At 40.5% G+C, this 21,758-nt stretch overlaps 1 protein-coding gene across 2 annotated transcripts in view; it reads left to right on the forward strand.

Moving 5' to 3' along the window:
- Nucleotides 1-21,758, forward strand: part of NLRP12 (NLR family pyrin domain containing 12) — a 183,120-nt gene that overhangs the window by 156,212 nt on the left and 5,150 nt on the right. For both annotated transcript variants that reach the window (XM_053722015.1, XM_053722017.1), the window contains exons 10-12: nt 6,237-6,407; nt 8,555-8,725; nt 11,831-11,966. In XM_053722015.1, the coding sequence (XP_053577990.1) occupies nt 6,237-6,407; nt 8,555-8,725; nt 11,831-11,966 (478 nt within the window). The remainder of the gene's footprint in view (nt 1-6,236; nt 6,408-8,554; nt 8,726-11,830; nt 11,967-21,758) is intronic.

Genomic DNA, 21,758 nt, shown 5'->3' on the forward strand with positions numbered 1-21,758 from the left:
CCTTCAATGAGCCGATTGTAGAGGTATAAAACGTAACTTTTATTTACAGTACTTGTAAAAAGTTCTTTAAATGTAATACTAATATCACAGCTAGTGAACCAGCTTACTAGCATTCACCTACTCCAACATGTTTCGTGCCGGATCGGCACTTTGTCAGGGATCCCTGACGAAGTGCTGATCACTAGCTTTGGTGAGATTTTATACTGTGATTTGCAATTGAGGAAGCATCTACCTCCAAAATAAACTGGAGATCAAGAATTGGATGACTGAGGAGAGGTGCCGAAGAAAATGCTGATCTTAGCGTTTCAAAAGCCTGTACTGCTGAAGTAGACCAGTTCTTAAAATCTTGCCCCTTCTTAGTAAGAGAGGTGAGAGGAGAAGTGATGTCAGCGAAGTTCTTAATAAAGTTTCTATAATAGTTGGCAAAGCCAGAGATTTGCAGAGATTTGAGAGTAGTAAGTCTGAGCCAGTTCTTGATGGCTGACAATTTAGCAGGATCCATCTCAAAGCCGGATTCTGAGATTATATAACCCAAAAAGGGAATGGAACTTTGATGAAAAGAGCATTTCTTTAATTTAGCGAATAGGGAATTTTCCCGCAATCTTTGAAGCACAAGTTTTACATGGTGTACATGTTCCTGTAGGGTTCTGGAATAGATCAAAATGTCATCGAGATAAATGATAACAAACTGATTTAGGTAATCTCTGAAGATTTCATTAACAAAATGCTGGAATACTGCTGGTGCATTGCACAATCCAAAAGGCATTACAAGATACTCGTAGTGACCGAATCTACTGTTAAATGCCGTCTTCCATTCGTCACCTTTACGAATTCTGACCAAATTGTAGGTCCCACGGAGATCCAACTTGGAGAAGATAGAGGCACCTTGAAGTTGATCAAATAGCTCAGGGATGAGCGGCAGAGGATAACTGTTTTTCACAGTAATCTGATTCAGGGCCCGATAATCGATGCAGGGAAGAAGACCTCCATCTTTTTTCCCGATGAAGAAAAACCCTGCACCCACAGGTGAAGAAGAAGGACGAATAAAACCTCTGGCTAAGTTATCCTTTATGTATTCTTCAAGAGAGACATTCTCTTGTCGAGAGAGAGGATAGGTCCTTCCCTTAGGAAGAGGAGCCCCTGAATACAATTCTATAGGACAATCGAATATCCGGTGCAGAGGTAACGTATCAGCCTCTTTTTTAGAAAACACATCAGTATAGGCATAATAGCTGTCAGGCAAAGAATCAGGAACTTCCACTGTAGCCACAACAGGACAGGATGGTTTGCAGGGCCTTTGCAAGCAATGCTTGAAACAGGTAGTTCCCCTGGAAATAAGTTCTCCTTTCGACCATGAGAATACTGGATCATGGCGCTGCAACCAAGGTAACCCCAAAATCAACGGTATGTGGGGGGAAGAGATGACATCAAAACAAATAATTTCAGAGTGAAGAATACCTACAGACAAAAGAAGAGGAACAGTAGAATGTTGGATGATTCCAGAATCCAAAGGCTGTCCACTGACTGTAGTTACCTTGATTAACTGTTTCTTGGCTTGAAGAGGAATCTTGAGGGAATCAACAAAACTTGAATCAATGAAAACTCCCACTGCTCCGGAATCTATGAGAGCTTGAGCATGAATGTTGGTATTTCAAAAAGTAATGGTTAAAGGAACAAAGAATTTAGGATTAAGGGATGACATGGGATTCTGTCGTAACTCCATCGCTCTATCAGTAGTTAAGCCTTTGCTTTTACTGGCTAGATTGGACACTCCTTTAGTAAGTGTCCTTTGGTACCGCAATACAGACATAACCCCAGAGTACGCCTTCTATGGCGTTCAGCTTCTGATAGCTTAATAGCTCCTACTTCCATGGGTTCAACAGACTCCGGAGAATGAGAGTTATTACTAGAAAGACTTGAGGTTCGAATAGGAGGTCGGTAAGCAGCTCTAAACAAGGATCTCCAATTCCTATCTCTCTCCTGAAGACGTTCAGAATGCCGGGCATCAAGATTAATACACAAATTGATAAGACCCTCCAACGAGTCGGGAAGTTCCCGAAATACCAGTTCATCCTTAAGACGTTCGCAAAGTCCTTTGCGAAAGGCTGCTCATAAAGCTCCAACGTTCCAATCAGTTTCTGCGGCTAAAGTCCTGAATTCTATAGCATATTGGGCAACAGAAAGGGATCCTTGTCTCAAATCCAACAGCCCCGCCTCAGCTGCTGCAGACCTCCCAGGCTTGTCAAAAACAGAAGAAAAAATTGACACAAATAATTCCACATCCTGAAGTAACGGATCATTCTTCTCCAATAGAGGAGATACCCAGGCTAGAGCCTTACCCTTCATGAAGGAAATAATAAAGGTTATCTTGGAAGAAGAATTGACAAAAACTTGAGGATTGTTTTGGAAATGTAAACGGCACTGGTTTAAGAATCCACGGTATTCTTCAGGGTTACCATCATATTTATCTGGAAGTGGGATTCTTGGTATATATTGACCGACAGGCTGAGGTGGGTTAAAAACAGCATTAGAACTGGCAGCTGCTGCAGCAGGAGTCGCCGTAGCTTGAGAAGGAGCGGAGAGATTATGTAGAAGAGCAGTAATCTGATCAAGCTTGGAATCCAAAGATTGCAAATGAGCGGAATGATTTCCAAGAAGTTGCCCTTGTAGAGCCACAGCCCTGGATAACTCATTGGGGTCCATAATATGGCCCATTTGTATTGTCAGGTTAGGAAATGTCCAGAAGAAGACCCAAATGCTAGGGCGAACTTAAACAACACCCTAGCACTCTGAGTTTAATCCAGGACGTGACCCCACGACAACTTCTATAGAACAAAGTACTCACGCTATGGAGCAGTGTTGAGTCCACAAAGAGAGAAAAGGAATGCCAGATATCAACCGGATAGCCTTCAGTATAGGAGTGGAATACGGGTTGTTCAGGAATAGTCCTCCACAGATCCAGGAATGAAGGGGAAGAGACCTTATACTCAGACAGAAGAAGGGTTAAACACAACATGGATAGTACTTGCAGAGTTTGGCAACAGGTAATCAGGCAGTTTGTGGGTTAACACAGAGTAGTCAGTACTTGCAGAGTTTGGCAACAGGTAATCAGGCAGTTTGTGGGTTAACACAGAGTAGTCAGTACTTGCAGAGTTTGGCAACAGGTAATCAGGCAGTTTGAGGGTTAACACAGAGTAGTCAGTACTTGCAGAGTTTGGCAACAGGTAATCAGGCAGTTTGAGGGTTAACACAGAGTAGTCAGTACTTGCAGAGATTGGCAACAGGTAATCAGGCAGTTTGTGGGTTAACACAGAGTAGTCAGTACTTGCAGAGTTTGGCAACAGGTAATCAGGCAGTTTGAGGGTTAACACAGAGTATTCAGTACTTGCAGAGTTTGGCAACAGGTAATCAGGCAGTTTGAGGGTTAACACAATGTAGTCAGTACTTGCAGAGTTTGGCAACAGGTAATCAGGCAGTTTGAGGGTTAACACAATGTAGTCAGTACTTGCAGAGTTTGGCAACAGGTAATCAGGCAGTTTGAGGGTTAACACAGAGTATTCAGTACTTGCAGAGTTTGGCAACAGGTAATCAGGCAGTTTGAGGGTTAACACAGAGTAGTCAGTACTTGCAGAGTTTGGCAACAGGTAATCAGGCAGTTTGAGGGTTAATACAGAGTAGTCAGTACTTGCAGAGTTGGCAACAGGTAATCAGGCAGTTTGAGGGTTAACATAGAGTAGTCAGTACTTGCAGAGTTTGGCAACAGGTAATCAGGCAGTTTGAGGGTTAACATAGAGTAGTCAGTACTTGCAGAGTTTGGCAACAGGTAATCAGGCAGTTTGAGGGTTAACACAGAGTAGTCAGTACTTGCAGAGTTTGGCAACAGGTAATCAGGCAGTTTGAGGGTTAACACAGAGTAGTCAGTACTTGCAGAGTTTGGCAACAGGTAATCAGGCAGTTTGAGGGTTAACACAGAGTAGTCAGTACTTGCAGAGTTGGCAACAGGTAATCAGGCAGTTTGAGGGTTAACACAGAGTAGTCAGTACTTGCAGAGTTTGGCAACAGGTAATCAGGCAGTTTGAGGGTTAACACAGAGTAGTCAGTACTTGCAGAGTTTGGCAACAGGTAATCAGGCAGTTTGAGGGTTAATACAGAGTAGTCAGTACTTGCAGAGTTTGGCAACAGGTAATCAGGCAGTTTGAGGGTTAACACAATGTAGTCAGTACTTGCAGAGTTTGGCAACAGGTAATCAGGCAGTTTGAGGGTTAACACAGAGTAGTCAGTACTTGCAGAGTTTGGCAACAGGTAATCAGGCAGTTTGAGGGTTAACACAGAGTAGTCAGTACTTGCAGAGTTTGGCAACAGGTAATCAGGCAGTTTGAGGGTTAACACAGAGTAGTCAGTACTTGCAGAGTTCGGCAACAGATTATCCAGCAGCTTGAGGGTAGATACAGGACTCAAATCACAGGAGCCACGAAGGAAACAACAAACGGGCACCGAGGAAACCGGAAGCCCGGGCTATGAAGCCTAACAGTGACATCAGCAGAAGGGACGGCAAGAGCCGAGCTGACGTCGCCATAGAGACAGAGCACGCGAAGAGGACCGCCGGAGCACCCCGGCGGACGAGCGTGACAATATGTGTATATATAAGTGTGTAATTATGTGTTTGTATGTGTTTATATGTGTATATATAGGTGTGTATTCATGTGTTTGTATGTGTATATATAGGTGTGTTTATATGTGTATATATAGGTGTGTATTCATGTGTTTGTATGTGTATATATAGGTGTGTTTATATGTGTATATATAGGTGTGTATTCATGTGTTTGTATGTGTATATATAGGTGTGTTTATATGTGTATATATAGGTGTGTATTCATGTGTTTGTATGTGTATATATAGGTGTGTTTATATGTGTATATATAGGTGTGTATTCATGTGTTTGTATGTGTATATATAGGTGTGTTTATATGTGTATATAATAATAGACTACATATATATATGTAGTCTATTATGTGTGCAATAGTTTTATGAATAAAGAAAAACACGTATATACATTAATTATAAAATACTTTTATTTAAATAAAATGCTAACCATCATCTGAGCCTTCTGTCATAATCTTTTTGTTGGTGGTGTGTATATATAAGTGTGTCATCATGTGTTTGTATGTGTTTATATGTGTATATATAGGTGTGTCATCATGTCTTTGTATGTGTTTATATGTGTATATATAGGTGTGTACTCATGTGTTTGTATGTGTTTATATGTGTATATAGGTTTGTATTCATGTGTTTATATATATATATATATATATATATATATATATATATATATATATATATATATATATAGAGGTGTGTATTCATTTAAATTTATGTGTTAATATGTGTACAGGTAGCCCTCAGTTTACGCCGGGGTTAGGTTCCAGAAGGAATGGTTGTAAATCGAAACCATTGTAAATTGAAACCCAGTTTATAATGTAAGTCAATGGGAAATGAAGGAGTTAGATTCCAGGCCCCTTTCAAATTTGTCATAAGTAACACCTAATACATTATTTTTAAAGCTTTGAAATGAAGACTTTAAATGCTAAACAGCATTATAAACCTAAATACATAAGCACACAACAGACTGTATCATCAAACTAAGTTTAATGAACAAAAAGTTTTTACTTGCATTTTTCTGCAAACAGTTCTTTGCATTGTTAGCATGTTAGATAATATTGGGTCTGCACCTATTCTATGCATTTCAATCTGGAGTGATTAATAGGCAGTTAGGCACCCTCACCTCAAGTAGCTGGACAGGAAGATAATAGGGAAGTGGCTACTAGATCTTGTTGCTCGATAGGTCTGCTCTGCTCTGTGTACATAGATTAATTTCAGTCTGCTAAATTGCATAACTTTGCTGCAACACAAGCGGACAGCTCCACCTACTGGCTATTTTAATTAGTGCACTGCTTTTCAATGCTTTTCAATAGCAGTCACATGACTTAAAAAAATTATTGTTATTCTGAAACGGCGCAAATTGAACCGGCGTAAACCAAGGGCCACCTGTATATATGTTGGAAAAATGTCAACAATAAACTTGATACTCGATACAGGGTTGCCACAAACCTTCAATTTGTAAAAAGGGCAATATCTGCAAAGCGCAATAAAGTGAAGCGCAATAAAACGACGTTTGCCTGTATCTAATTTTATTAATATATGTTGTAATATACTTTATTTGTCTCATCGCTCTGCAGGTTGCCCTCGTGTAACTTAACATCATCTTGCTGTGAAGATCTAGGTTCTGTTATTAGAACAAATAAAAGTCTTATTGCGCTGAACCTGAGACAGAACGTGCTGAATGATGCAGGAATGCAACATCTATATGATGCGCTGTGTCATGAGAACTGTCATTTACAGCAGCTAAGGTTAGATATGAAAACTGCTTTATTATCAGTGATAAACACATTGTTTAAGCAGAGACCTAAAACTCCTGGTTGCTTCAAGACTTATAACATGCCAGCCAAGTGTGAAACATTTCTAAATATGTTAAAGGGACTGTCAAATCAAAATTACACTTAAAGGGACATGAAACACTTTGGGCAACATTTACAAGTAGCGCGTTATGACTTTTCCACGCTGCGCTCAATGGCGTCTTTTTGCAATCAATTTCCATTCCGCATGTATTACAAGTCTTGAAAAAAGGCAATTGCGCACGCATTCGCCTTTTACACAACAATCCTTTCCGCACTTGAAGAGCTGTAGTTAACACCGTTGCACAACAAAAAGGTTTCACGAAACCCTTCAAAAATACATTACAAAGTAAAGTTACACTCATATGAACACTGTCTAATAAAAATGATGTAAAATAATACTGCACACAAAAGTTATAAGGGCTCAAAGATATGAGATCTCAGGTGTTAGGAAAAAAAAGCCGACACAGGGATCTTACATTGACATAAATACACATACACAGAGAAACATGCATTTATATGTATAGAGATATGTTTAACTATGGAGATAATGAAAAATTTCACATTAAAATCTTATGCACATTAATCAGTATTTTAGCAGGATTTTCAATGTGAAATTCGCATATAGATCTCGAGATATCTAGACATAAATATATTCATATACACATCTCGCTATAAATAAAAATATCAGTCCAAAAATCATCACATAAATAGAGAAATATGTATTTAGAAATAATTAGAACATATTCCGTTGCTAAAACAATATGAAATATTTGCATTTTCATGTACACTACGTCATGGGCTTTGCGCAACAGATAAGGGTTTTGGTGTAGTTTTTTTCTATTTATCTTCTCCATTGACTTCTATGGAGAGTACGTGAATGCGCAAGTGATTTTGCAGTTTGCATTGCTCGGCCTAACGTGCCTGCAATATAAGTTATTTCTCTACTCGTAATAGCTGCGCAACCCCAAATGCGAAAAAGTCAGAACGCACGCGGAGTTTTCACAACTGATTTGCCGCGCGACTTATAATCTTGCCCTTTGAGATGGTAATATAAAATTATTAGCTGTAGCGTATCATGTCCGCCAGAAATCGCTGAATGCAGACAGCATACACTGTCGGCATTCAGCATTGCACAAGCCGTTCTAGTGAACTGCTTGTGCAATGCCACCCCCTGCAGATTCGCGGCCAATCGGGGGTGTCAATCAACCCGATCGTATTTGATCAGGTTGATTGCTGTATGCCACTCAGAGGTTGCGGATCCAGTTAAGGAGCAGCGGTCTTAAGACCGCTGCTTCTTAACTGCTGTTTCCGACGAACCTGAAGGCTCGCGCGGAAACAAGGGGAACAGGGGCCATTCGGCCCTTGTTAAATCGACCCCTTAGAGAGAACTATGGAAAATGTATATTTTAGTATCTCTGTGGCCTATCCTCCACTGGGAATCTTCTAAACCTTCTTGTTTATATACCTTTTTTATAACCCACACTTAAAGGGACATGAAACACAATTTTTTTTCTTTTATGATTCAGATAGAGCATGCAATCTTAAACATTCCAATTTACTTATATTATTACATTTGTTTTGTTCTTTTAGTATCCTTTGTTGAAAAGGATAACTAGGTCTCAGGAGCTGCTGATTGGTGGCTGCAAATATATGCCTCAAGTTATTGGTTCCCCTGTGTGTATTGCTGCTTCAACAAAGGATACCAAGAGAATGAAGCAAATTAGATAATAGAAGTAAATTGGAAAATTGTTTAAAATTGTATTCTCTATCTGAATGATAAAAGAAAAATGTTGGATTTCATGTACGGACATTTTCAGTATAGATAAGGATACACAGTCAAAAACAGCTATTTCACATTACAAAATAAAAGTGAAGGAGCTATTTGTAAACAATTTAATACACCCCAGAAGGTAAAATTGAGAGAGAAAAAATCACATTACATTGTGTCTTTAATCTCCTTTTAAAACTGTCACTTGGTTAGCAAAATATGCCAAGTTTTTTATTATTATTATTATTATTATTATTAATAAATCAGTAATTAACCTCTTGAAAACTGTATTGAGTATATTTATCTTACCTTACTTGATTTTCTTTTACAGGTTGAATGGCTGTGGTCTTAAAACAGGTTGCGATGGGATCCTACCCTCCATTCTAATTTTGAACAGATCTCTGATTAAACTGGACTTTAGGGCTAATTTGTTTTTAGATTCTGTGCAAAAATGTTTTTATGAAGGTCTAAGGAATCCAGATTGTACCTTGCAGAAACTAGGGTGAGAAATATTACTGTAATGAATAATAACACACATAGGAATGAGAGGAACTGATTGGTTGGTAGAAAATAGCGCATGGTTATTTAAATCCAGTAGTTGGAGGTAAAACCAAGATCAGGATTGGTTCTTAAAATTCATATCTAGTCTTACTAACCTATCACAGGGCAGGGTTACCTGAAAAAATGTCTTGTACCTCCTTACCACACAACTTAATATAACTTCTAAATACAATTTACCCTAACCACAAACTATCTAGACACCCTTCCACAATTAACCCTGTCTGCAAACTACCCAGAGCCCTCAGAACAGTTAGCCCTAAATGAGAACCAACTCTAATGTTTAACATGACCACCCAGCACTGACCCAGTCTTCCCTGCTTATATTATTAACCCCAACAATTATTTTCATTACCAAGAACCTGTTCTACGTGCAGCATGCTGCATCTATACTAGTAAGAAAAAAAAATAGTTAGCCCTACTCACAGGCCACATTGGATCATAATACTTGGAGTTTCAGGGAGATTGCATTCCATTTGCTGGCATCAGGGAGCTGCTATTACAATCAGGGAGACTCCCTGAACTTCAGAGAGACTTGGGATGTCTGCCCTACTTGTGTCAAAGCTTTCTCTTGCAGCCAAGAAGTTAAAAACTATAGAACATCCTATGTCCAAAATTCAGATGATGTTTTATTGTGTATAAAATAAACTGAGCTTCTTGGAAAACACATAATTTCAGCAAGCTCATAAGTAAATGCGCAAAACATTATTACGCATTTATAAATATGAATGCTGCATTTTTAAATATAGATCTTTGCAGCAGCATTTTCTGTAGACAGACAAACATTATTTCTGGAACTGGATAGGCCTGTCCAAGGTAGGTGGGAGGAGTTTCATAGTGTGAATGACAACTTGAATCCCTGTTTCTTATGAACCAGCATTAAGGTTCAAACCCAGTCTTGTGTACTCTTAAAGGGACATAATGGCCAAATTTAAATGCGAATTAGTGCTGTTCAGAGATTCCCCCAACGCTTCTATTATGTCAGTGACTCTCTGTGCAGGCGCAGTGTTTGAATGCTGGTGCATGGGGCAGGCGTTGCAAGTCTGAATAGGCCACTGAAATCGTAATAACTTTTACAAGCATAATTTTGGCTAAAACGTAAAGTATACTACAAAAAATGTTTCTATTCAAAATTAAAGTGCTCTCATGCACATTTTAAGTTTTGATCATTAACCCTTTGAGTGCTAACGACGGCTCTGAGCCGTCGCAAATTGTCCCAGTCAGGTGCTGACGATGGCTCAGAGCTGTCGCTAGCACTCACCCACCTTGAGGGCAATCTGGGGGCTCCCACTGACTCCCACCCCGGCGATCTGACCTGTATAGTGACAGGCATCGCTGGGGCTTCACGTTTTGGGCAGTGACATCACACCCAATGACGTGATGATGTCACCGCGCAACTTTATTTAAAATTTACAAGGAACAATATAGGGAAATGGAGGCATGCTGCTTAGAAGCCTGTATCTCAGGTATCTAAGCAGCTACCGACCCCCAAGACCCACAGGTAGAAAGGTAATCGCCTAACCTTTCCAACGGTTAAAAAAAAGCTCAAATCCGGCTTAGCACCCAGGTGGGAAATGGCTTAGCACTCAAAGGGTTAATGTCTGTTTAATATGGATTATCAATTGTATGGCTCATGACAAGCAAAATTACACTAAGCAGTAAGGATACTATGTGGTTTAAGAGTGGAAATAATTGTAGCTGTCAATAAATGTATTTATAGTTAGCTATAGAGAGGAGATTACAAATTAATTGGAGTCTATTTGTTTAAATAAGTGAATATAATTATATTTTTAATTTACAGCACATAATAACTGTTAAACAAGGTTAATGGTAGTGAAGAGGGGAGGGCTTTGAAAATTAAAAGGACACTAAACCCACATTTTTTCTTTCATGATTCAGCTGGAGCAGCAATTTTAAGCAGCTTTCTAATTTACTCCTATTATCAATTTTCCTTCATTCTCTTGCTATCTTTATTTAAAAAGCAAGAATGTATAGCTTAAGAGCCGGAACCATTTTTGGTTCAGAACCTGGGTTATGCTTGCTTATTGGTGGCTACATTTAGCATCCAATAAGCAAGCATAACCCAGGTTCTGAACCAAAAATGGTTCCGGCTCTTAAGCTTTACATTCTTGCTTTTACAATAAAGATAGCAAGAGAATGAAGAAAAATTGATAATAGGAGTAAATTTGAAAGTTTCTTAAAATGACATGCTCTATCTGAATAATTAAAGTGCCATAAAACATGTTGAGATCTGTGCATATCCTAAAAAGGCTAATTAAATAAAAAGAGTTTGCAACCAAAAAATGTTTAAAAATTGCTGGCAAGAATTTTAAAATAATTTTCAAAAATGAGCAAAATTTGTTACATAGCCATGCTGTCTGGAGTAGTCTGATCCACCCCCCTTATCAGTGTTTAGCATCAGAAACACAGGCATTGTATTTCAACTGAGTTCACAGCAGCTTATTTGCTTCTAGGCAGCACCAGCAGGTAATTAGTGTTAAAGTCTTGCATTCTCCCAAATCAAAGGTGGATATAGATACAGTCATAGAAGGAAATGTGTGGGGGGAGTTAGAGCTGTACAATTCAGAAAATAAAAAGAAAGAGTTAATGGTGAGGCACTGCAGTATAAATTTGCAGGTAAAGTGATTAAAGTACATATTATTATATTTTGTCTCTAGCCCAACTTGTTTTATGTCCCTTTAAATAAAAAAATGGGTTTAATATCCCTTTAATCCCAGTGTCCAGTCTTTTATCCCTCTCCTACTGCACATGTGTGACCCACCCTGCACAATCCTACCACATCCATCATGTACAGGGAACTGATAGGTCAGAAACGGTCCTTTTGCTCTTCTGGGCTTGGAAACCAGCTTAAAAAACTAATTTGACAAAACAAAGCTAATCATTCATTACACAATACTTCTCAGATATGAAGCTGTATTTTTGTCACTTACAATTAGTATTTGATGTCCCTAAGGAGGTTAGTTACGTTGTTTTTTGTTTATTTATCCTGTATACTTTAGGCAACAATGATTCTACTTATTTTTTTTAGATTAGTGCATGAAATGATAGATGGGAATCAGTACAGAGAATCATTTGGTCAGGAACAGAAACCCGAAACAGAACCAACCTGTCCGGAGTCAGTGGAGGAACCACTTCTAACAGATGAAGACACTTTAGATACAGAGGTATCTTACTTAAATGGACATTGCATTTTTTAAATCCCATTTTACAAATAGTTCCTTTACCTTTATTTTGTCATGTGAAATAGCTGTTTTTGCTTGTGGAAACCACCACTGAAAAGATTTGTAAGCAAGAGGCACCAGGCAGAATTGCACTCCCAGTGGGAGAAAAAGGTACTAAAATGTTTATTTTCAATTGGTTTTTCTTAATACATTGAGATATTATATAACAATGACTTTGAGAGAGAGAAGATAATGATGTCTGCTCTCCCTGAATGCTCAGCACATTTGATTGGTTTGGGGGTTTATTTAGCAAAACAGCTATTTCAGATACACAAATAAACGTAAAGGCGTGATTTCCCATACATTTTATACAACTGGTGTAACAAGTCTTTTGGAACACATTAATATAGCAGCGGCTAGATAATTGTTAACACAATGTAAAGAACATTCTAAAAGTGAAATACTCTAAATGGATAGATCATGGTATTTGCTTATGCCCCTTGCTGGAAATGCTTTAAAGCATTGGAATCTAACTTGCTGAAAGTGGAAATTGTTTGAAACTGTGGTATTACAAGAGGTTGTTTAAAAAAATGTAACAAAAGAATCTAAAAGCACCTGAACCTTTTTTTTTTTGGAGTGCACTTTTACTGGGTAACGCATAGCGTTATTAGCTCACTCATTAAGCTTGCGATAGTTATCGGCAGATCTCAGCCTCATTATGATGTTTAAAGGGACATGAAAACTAAAAAAAAAATTCAACTTTTACCTCCCCCTAATTTTAAATGTTGTTGTATTTTGCCCAAAATCAACTTCACCCAACAGTGATTCAAACCTTCTCCCAGCTGATGAGTAGCAAAAACTACGAAACAGTCTGTCTTGTGATGGTTATGAATCACTGCACTAACCCTAGCTAAGTTTATAAGCTGTGTGATTAGCGATGCTTTGGCGTAAAGAGAATCTGCTGAAAAGCAGACTTGAAGTAAAAAGGTGTGTCATTGTGAACCTAACTTGCATATCACACCCAGAATCCGTTGCTGCATTGGAAACTATCGGCTAGATTTAGAGTTTTGTCGGTAAAGACCCTGCGTAGCTAACGCTGTTTTTTTTCCCAACGCACCCTTAAGACATCGCTGGTATTTAGAGTTGTCTGAAGGGCTGCTTTAGGCTCCAAAAAGGGTGCGTTGAGCCGAAATCACCACCACTTCAACCCTCAATACCAGCGTTGCTTACGGTAGCGGTAAGCTGGCAAAACGTGCTCGTGCACGATTCCCCCATAGGAAACAATGGAGCAGTTTGGGCTGAAAAAAAAACTAACACTTGCAAAAAAGCAGCGTTAAGCTCCCAACGCAGCCCCATTGGTTCCTATGGGGAAACACTTTCTAAGTCTGCACCTAACACCCTAACATGAACCCCGAGTCTAAACACCCCTAGCATTACACTTATTAACCCCTAATCTGCCGACCCCGCTATCGCTGACACCTGCATTATACTATTAACCCCTAATCTGCCGCCCCCGCTATCGCTGACACCTACATTATAATATTAACCCCTAATCTGCCAATCCGGACACCGCCGCAACCTACATTATCCCTATGTACCCCTAATCTGCCCCCCCCAACGTCGCTGCTACCTTACCTACACTTATTAACCCCTAATCTGCCGACCGGACCTCGCCGCTACGCTAATAAAGTTATTAACCCCTAATCCGCCGCACTCCCGCCTCACAAACCCTATAATAAATAGTATTAACCCCTAATCTGCCCCCCCCCCAACTTCGCCGCCACCTAACTTCAAGTATTAACCCCTAATCTGCCAACCGGACCTCGCCGCTACTCTAATAAATGTATTAACCCCTAAAGCTAAGTCTAACCCTAACCCTAACACCCCCCTAAATTAAATATAATTTTAATCTAACAAAATAAATTAAACCTTATTAACTAAAGTATTCCTATTTAAAACTAAATACTTACCTGTAAAATAAACCCTAATATAGCTACAATATAACAAATAATTATATTGTAGCTATTTTAGGATTTATATTTATTTTACAGGCAACTTTGTATTTATTTTAACTAGGTACAATAGCTATTAAATAGTTAATAACTATTTAATAGTTACCTAGTTAAAATAATTACAAAATTACCTGTAAAATAAATCCTAACCTAAGTTACAATTAAACCTAACACTACACTATCAATAAATTAATTAAATAAATTACCTACAATTACATACAATTAAATAAAGTAAACTAAATTACAAAAAAACAAAACACTAAACTACAAAAAATAAAAAAAGATTACAAGAATAATAGGCTAATTACACCTACTCTAAGCCCCCTAATAAAATAAAAAAGCCCCCCAAAATAATAAAGGTCCCTACCCTATTCTAAATTAAAAAGTAACCAGCTCTTTTACCAGCCCTTAAAAGGGCTTTTTGCTGGGCATGCCCCAAAGTAATCAGCTCTTTTGCCTGTAAAAAAAAACACAATACCACCCCCCAACATTACAACCCACCACTCACATACCCCTACTCTAACCCAAACCCCCCTTAAATAAATCTAACACTACCCCCCTGAAGATCTCCCTACCTTGAGTCGTCTTCACCCAGCCGGGCTGAAGTCTTCATCCAATGGGGCAGAAGAGGACATCCAGACCGGCAGAAGTCTTCATCCTATCCGGGCAGAAGAGGACATCAGGACCGGCAGACATCTTCATCCAAGCGGCATCTTCTATCTTTATCCATCCGGAGCGGAGCAGAGCCATCTTCTTCCAGCCGACGCGGATCCATCCTCTTCAACCGACGCCTACTCGCCGAATGAAGGTTCCTTTAAATGACGTCATCCAAGATGGCGTCCCTCGAATTCCGATTGGCTGATAGGATTCTATCAGCCAATCGGAAATAAGGTAGGAAAAATCTGATTGGCTGATTAAATCAGCCAATCAGATTCAAGTTCAATCCGATTGGCTGATCCAATCAGCCAATCAGATTGAGCTTGCATTCTATTGGCTGTTCCGATCAGCCAATAGAATGCAAGCTCAATCTGATTGGCTGATTTAATCAGCCAATCAGATTTTTCCTACCTTAATTCCGAGTGGCTGATAGAATCCTATCAGCCAATCAGAATTCGAGGGACGCCATCTTGGATGACGTCATTTAAAGGAACCTTCATTCGGGGAGTAGGCGTCAGTTAAAGAGGATGGATCCGCGTTGGCTGGAAGAAGATGGCTCCGCTCCGGATGGATGAAGATAGAAGATGCCGATTGGATGAAGATGTCTGCCGGTCCGGATGTCCTCTTCTGCCCGGATAGGATGAAAACTTCTGCCGGTCTGGATGTCCTCTTCTGCCCCATCGGATGAAGACTTCGGCCCGGCTGGGTGAAGACGACTCAAGGTAGGGAGAGCTTCAGGGGGGTAGTGTTAGGTTTATTTAAGGGGGGTTTGGGTTAGAGTAGGGGTATGTGGGTGGTGGGTTGTAATGTTGGGGGGTGGTATTGTGTTTTTTTTTACAGGCAAAAGAGCTGATTACTTTGGGGCATGCCCCGCAAAAAGCCCTTTTAAGGGCTGGTAAAAGAGCTGGTTACTTTTTAATTTAGAATAGGGTAGGGACCTTTATTATTTTGGGTGGCTTTTTTATTTTATTAGGGGGCTTAGAGTAGGTGTAATTAGCCTAATGTTCTTGTAATCTTTTTTTATTTTTTGTAATTTAGTGTTTTTTTTTTTTTTGTAATTTAGTTTAGTTTATTTAATTGTAGGTAATTGTAGGTAATTTATTTAATTAATTTATTGATAGTGTAGTGTTAGGTTTAATTGTAACTTAGGTTAGGATTTATTTTACAGGTAATTTTGTAATTATTTTAACTAGGTAGCTATTAAATAGTTATTAACTATTTAATAGCTATTGTACCTAGTTAAAATAAATACAAAGTTGCCTGTAAAATAAATATAAATCCTAAAATAGATACAATATAATTATTCGTTATATTGTAGCTAGTTTACGGTTTATTTTACAGGTAAGTATTTAGTTTTAAATAGGAATACTTTAGTTAATAAGGTTTAATTTATTTCGTAAGATTAAAATTATATTTAATTTAGGGGGGTGTTAGGGTTAGGGTTAGACTTAGCTTTAGGGGTTAATACATTTATTAGAGTAGCGGCGAGGTCCGGTCGGCAGATTAGGGGTTAATACTTGAAGTTAGGTGGCGGCGATGTTAGGGAGGGCAGATTAGGGGTTAATACTATTTATTATAGTGTTTGTGAGGCGGGAGTGCGGCGGTTTAGGGGTTAATACATTTATTATAGTGGCGGCGAGGTCCGGTCGGCAGATTAGGGGTTAATAAGTGTAGTTAGGTAGTGGCGACATTGGGGGGGGGGCAGATTAGGGGTTATTAAATATTATGTAGGTGTCGGCGATGTTAGGGGCAGAAGATTAGGGGTTCATAGGGATAATGTAGGTGGCGGCAGTGTGCGGTCGGCAGATTAGGGGTTAAAAATATTTATTATAGTGGCGGCGATGTGGGGGGACCTCGGTTTAGGGGTACATAGGTAGTTTATGGGTGTTAGTGTACTTTAGAGCACTGTAGTTAAGAGCTTTATAAACCGGCTTTAGCACATAAAGCTCTTAACTACAGCCTTTCCATGGGCGGTAGGAGTCTTGTCAGTAGAGGTGTAACGCTCACTTCAGCCAAGACTCTAAATACCGGCGTTAGGAAGATCCCATTGAAAAGATAGGATACGCAATTGGCGTAAGGGGATCTGCGGTATGGAAAAGTTGCGGCTTGAAAGTGAGCATTAGACCCTTTCCTGCCTGACTCTAAATACCAGCGGGCTGCCAAAAGCAGTGTTAGGACCCCTTAACGCTGCTTTTGACGGCTAACGCAGAACTCTAAATCTAGGCGAATGTATTCCAGAAGTTTTCTGTGGGAAAAACAAGACTTCAGGCTTGTCTTGATTTGTTAGTGAACCACACAATTAGTTATTTTCTCTCTCTCTCTCTCTCTCTCTCTATATATATATATATATATATATATATATATATATAAATTTGTAAAATATATATCTATATGAATATATACAGATTTCCTTCTTAATATGAGGAGAGTCCACGGCTTCATTCCTTACTTGTGGGAAATACAGAACCTGGCCACCAGGAGGAGGCAAAGACACCCCAGCCAAAGGCCTAAATACCTCCCCAGCTTCCCTCATATCCCAGGCATTCTTTGCCTTTCGTCAGAGGTTGGCAGAGAAGTGTCAGAAGATACGGAGTAGTCTCTTATGGAGGGTAGTACCCTTAGGAATGGGACTATAGTTTTTTAAGTAGTCTCGTCAGCCTCACAGTGAGCGCATTGGCGAATGTTAGGGTCTGGAGATGCAGGGAGAGTCTTAACAGACTTGTATTAACAGCTCCTAAGCAATTAGTGTTGACGAGTTTCACTGCCTGCTTTTATCACTCAAGTCCATGTCAGGAGCGATGCTACAAGACTGTCAAACTTGAGAGGCTGTGTGTCTGTTCCACGGCAGAGATTCCGGTAAGATCATTTCATTTTTTATACACATATGATAACGCAAGAAGATAGGGTCACAGTGTGACTCCTTTTATCTGTATGGAATCAAGGGTTAATATCTCCGGAAGGAGATTATTGAACAGGGGGGATTTAACGCATAATTTACTTTATTATGTTTTATGCTACGACATGTGTGAGATGAGGCTCAGGCAGATTTTGGAACATTCAGGTTTTATCTTAGTTTTGGATAGCTGCGCAGCCTGTTAGGTTTGGCGTGCTTTTTCCTGTAGCAGGGGCAGTCCTGCATGGCGCACCACATGACCTGGTGTGGTCACACTGATTTCCTCTTTCCTGATCGTGCGGTTTACAGGAGACAAAGCGGTTTCTCTGTAGGGCCTGGGTCATAGAAGGGTGGTGAGTGCCCCAGTCATTGGGGGTACAAAGGCCATTTATCTTTTTATATAGTCCATCTTACAAGCACAAGCTAGGAGGACTCTGATACGTTAGAGGGTACTCCCTTTTTTCCTAAGTCTAATACCTGTCTATATTGTGAGGAGGCTACGGTATATCCACCTTCTCAATTATGTTCCACATGCCTTGATAAAATAATTATATCTAAGAAAACCAAGATGTTTAGTACCACTGAGCCGTCCACCTCTGAGGAGTCTCCGTCCTGTGAGGTGCAATCCCTGCAGTCATCTCCTATTACACATGCAGCTTCCCATTGCACTGCTAATCCTCCTTCTGGAGGGGCCCTCTTACCGCCAGACTTTACTGAACAGCTACAAACAGCAGTGTCTGGGGCCCTGCTAAGCGCAAGCGAAAGGTCAAATATTGCTATCCTTCCCAGGGTCATCTACTAACTTGGAAATTTTCTGACACAAGATTATCCGCTGATGAAGATGCTTCTGATACTTCAGAGGATGCTCTTTCTGGGTCGGAATCTGCTGCCTCTAAGCCTCCAGCTGTGGAGGAACCAGACTTTAGATTTAGGACTGAAACTTTAGAGGTTCCAGAACCTAAATTACCTGAGGAACCTTGTATTCCTAAACTAGATAAGGTTTAGGAATACATATCGAATATTATTAAGAATGCATGGAAAAGACTTGGTTCTTCTTTTTCCCCTTCTTCTTCCTTTTAAAAATTATTCCCGGTTCCGGACTCTCAATTGGAGTTGTGGGGTTCCGTCCCTAAGGTGGATGGCGCTATCTCCGTGCTTGCTAAACGCAGTACTATCCCGCTTGAGGATAGTTCATCATTTAAAGAGCCCATGGATGAGAAGCTAGAAACTCTGTTGAGAAAGATGTTTCAGCACACAGGATATTTGTTTCAACCGGCAGTGGCGGTTGTTGTTGCAGTGGCTGGAGCCGCTACCTATTGGTGCGACTCTTTATCTGAATTGATCGAGGTGGAGGGTCCTTCTAAATATAGACTAAATCTAAATCTAGACTTCTTTCCCTTCCATTTAAGGGGAAGATTCTTTTTGGTCCAGGCCTGGACTCAATCATATCCATGGTCACTGGAGGCAAATGTGACTTTTTACCACAGAATAAGAAGAACAAACCTAAGGGACAAGGTCCTAATTTTCGTTCCTTTTGTTAAATCCCAATGCCAGCAGCCCTCCGCGAAGCCTGAACAGTCCTAGTGAACTTGGAAACCAACTCTAATAAATCCAAGCAGAACAAGAAGCCCACCAAACCAAAGACGGCATGAAGGGGAGGCCCGGATCCATCTCTAGATCATGTTGGGGGCAGACTATCTCTCTTTTTGGAGGCTTGGCTTGGGGACGTGCAAGACCCCAAGAGTCTTTACAAAGGTTCTAGGGGCCCTGCTCGCAGTGGCACCATCCTGTCGGCTGGCAGAGGACCATTCAAAAGTTCTTCTACTTCTTCGATCTCATGGATGGAAGATAAACTTAGAAAAGAGTTCTCTTGTTCCCAGTACCAGGGTGGAATTCCTGGGTACGATACTAGATATCCATAAGGGTATTTCTTACATACCAGAGACGTTACAAAATAACTTCCAATTGTCTTGCCCTATAGACCTCCTTAAGGCCCTCTGTGGCCGGGTGTATGGAGGTAATTTGGCTCATGGTGTCCAGCATAGACATCATCCCATTTGCCAGATTCCATCTCAGACCTATTCAGCTGTGCATGCTGAGTCAGTGGAATGGCGACCACTTGGATCTGTCGCAACAGATTTCTCTGGACAACCGGTCGAGAGAATCACTCTCTTGGTGGCTCTGTCCAGATCACCTGTCCCAAGGGTCATCCTTCTTGAGACCATCCTGGAAAATTGTGACTACAGGCGCAAGTCTTTCAGGATGGGGAGCTGTTTGGGGTGCCAGAAAGGCACAGGGCCTGTTGACTCGAGAGGAGTCTCTCCTCCCGATCAACATTTTGGAACTTTGAGCAATATTCAATGCTCTGAAGGCTTGGCCTCTTCTGGATTCGTCCCAATTTATCAGATTCCAATCAGACAACATAACCTCGGTGGCTTACATCAACCATCAGGGGGAAACGAGGAGCTCCCTAGCAATGAGGGAAGTATCTTGGATTCTGGAATGGGCGGAGGCCCACAACTGCTCGCTGTCAGCGATCCACATCCCAGGTGTGGACAACTGGGAAGCAGATTTCCTCAGAAGACAATACTTTCATCCGGGGGAATGGTCTCTCCACCCTAGGTGTTTGCTGAGAATTGCCACAGATGGGTGACGCTGGAGATAGACCTCATGATATCCTGGCTCAATTCCAAGCTACCCAGAGACGGGTTGTGATCCAGGGATCCTCAGGTGGAGCTAATAGATGCATAAGCAGTGCCTTGGAGGTTCAATCTAATTTACATTTTTCCACCGTTACCACTTCTTCCTCGGGTAGTGACCCGCATCAAACAGGAGCAAGCTTCGGCAATACTAATTGCTCCATCGTGGCCACAAAGGATGTGGTTCGCGGATCTGGTGGGGATGTCTTCATCTCCTCCATGGAGGTTACCCTGTTGCAGGGATCTGCTGGAACAGGGTGCTTTTGTTCATCAAAATCTAGATTCTCTGAGGCTGACTGTGTGGAGATTGAATGCTTAGTCCTAGCCAAGAGAGGTTTTTCTGAGAGAGTGATTGATACTCTCATTCAAGCTAGAAAGCCGGTCACTCGTCGCATCTATCATAAGGTGTGGAGGACCTACTTATTCTGGTCCAGGATTCTTTCCTTTCTCCAGGATGGTATGGAAAAGGGCCTTTCTGCTAGTTCCCTAAAGGGACAGATTTCGTCTCTATCTGTTTTATTGCACAAGAGGCTCGCTGAGCTTCCTGATGTTCAGTCTTTTGTTCAGGCTCTGGCTAGAATCAGGCATGTGTTTAGATCTTCCACTCCTCCTTGGAGTTTAAATCTAGTTTTTAAAGTTTTTCAGAGGGCTCCGTTTGAGCCTATGCATGTGGTTGACATTAAATAACTGTCTTGGAAGGTTCTTTTTCTACTGGCTTTTGCTTTGGCGCGCAGAGTCTCTGAGATGGCTGCCCTGCAATGTGAGCCTTCTTACATAATTTTTCATGCTGATAAGGTTGTTCTTCGTACGGGGTTAGGTTTTCTCCCTAATGTAGTTTCTGATCGCAACATCAATCAGGAGATTGTAGTTCCTTCCTTGTGTTCTAATTCTTCTTCTTCAAAGGAACAGTTACGTCATAATTTGGATGTGGTTCAGGCTTTAATGTTCTATCTTCAAGCTACGAAGGAATTTAGACAGACTTCTTTGTGTGTTGTCTATTCTGGGAAGCGTAGAGGGCAGAAGGCCTCTTCCACTTCCTTATCTTTTTGGTTGAGGAGCCTTATTCGCTTAGCATATGAAACAGTGAGACATAAGCCTCCTCAGAGGATTAAGGCTCATTCATCTAGAGCTGTGGCTTCCTCTTGGGCCTTTAAGAATTAGGCCTTTATAGAGCAGATTTGTAGGGCGGCTACCTGATCCTCACATACTTTTTCAAAATTTTACAAGTTTGATGTTTTTGCTTCGGTTGAAGCAGCTTTTGGGAGAAAGGTTTTGTAGGCTGTGGTGCCCTCAGAATAGGGTCCGCCTCTCTTTTTACCCACCGTTTTCATTCAGTGTCCTCTAGAGCTTGGGTATATGTTTCCCACAAGTAAGGAATGAAGCTGTGAACTCTCCTCATATTAAGAAGGAAAACATAAATTATGCTTACCAGATAATTTCCTTTCCTTCTGTATGAGCAGAGTCCACTGCACCCACCCGTGTTCTCCGTTGGGCGGACCTAAATTTTTGTTTATTCTTCTGCCACCCTTTATGC

The sequence above is a fragment of the Bombina bombina genome, chromosome 7 (genome assembly GCF_027579735.1).
Source record: "Bombina bombina isolate aBomBom1 chromosome 7, aBomBom1.pri, whole genome shotgun sequence".
Classification (NCBI taxonomy): Eukaryota; Metazoa; Chordata; class Amphibia; order Anura; family Bombinatoridae; genus Bombina; species Bombina bombina.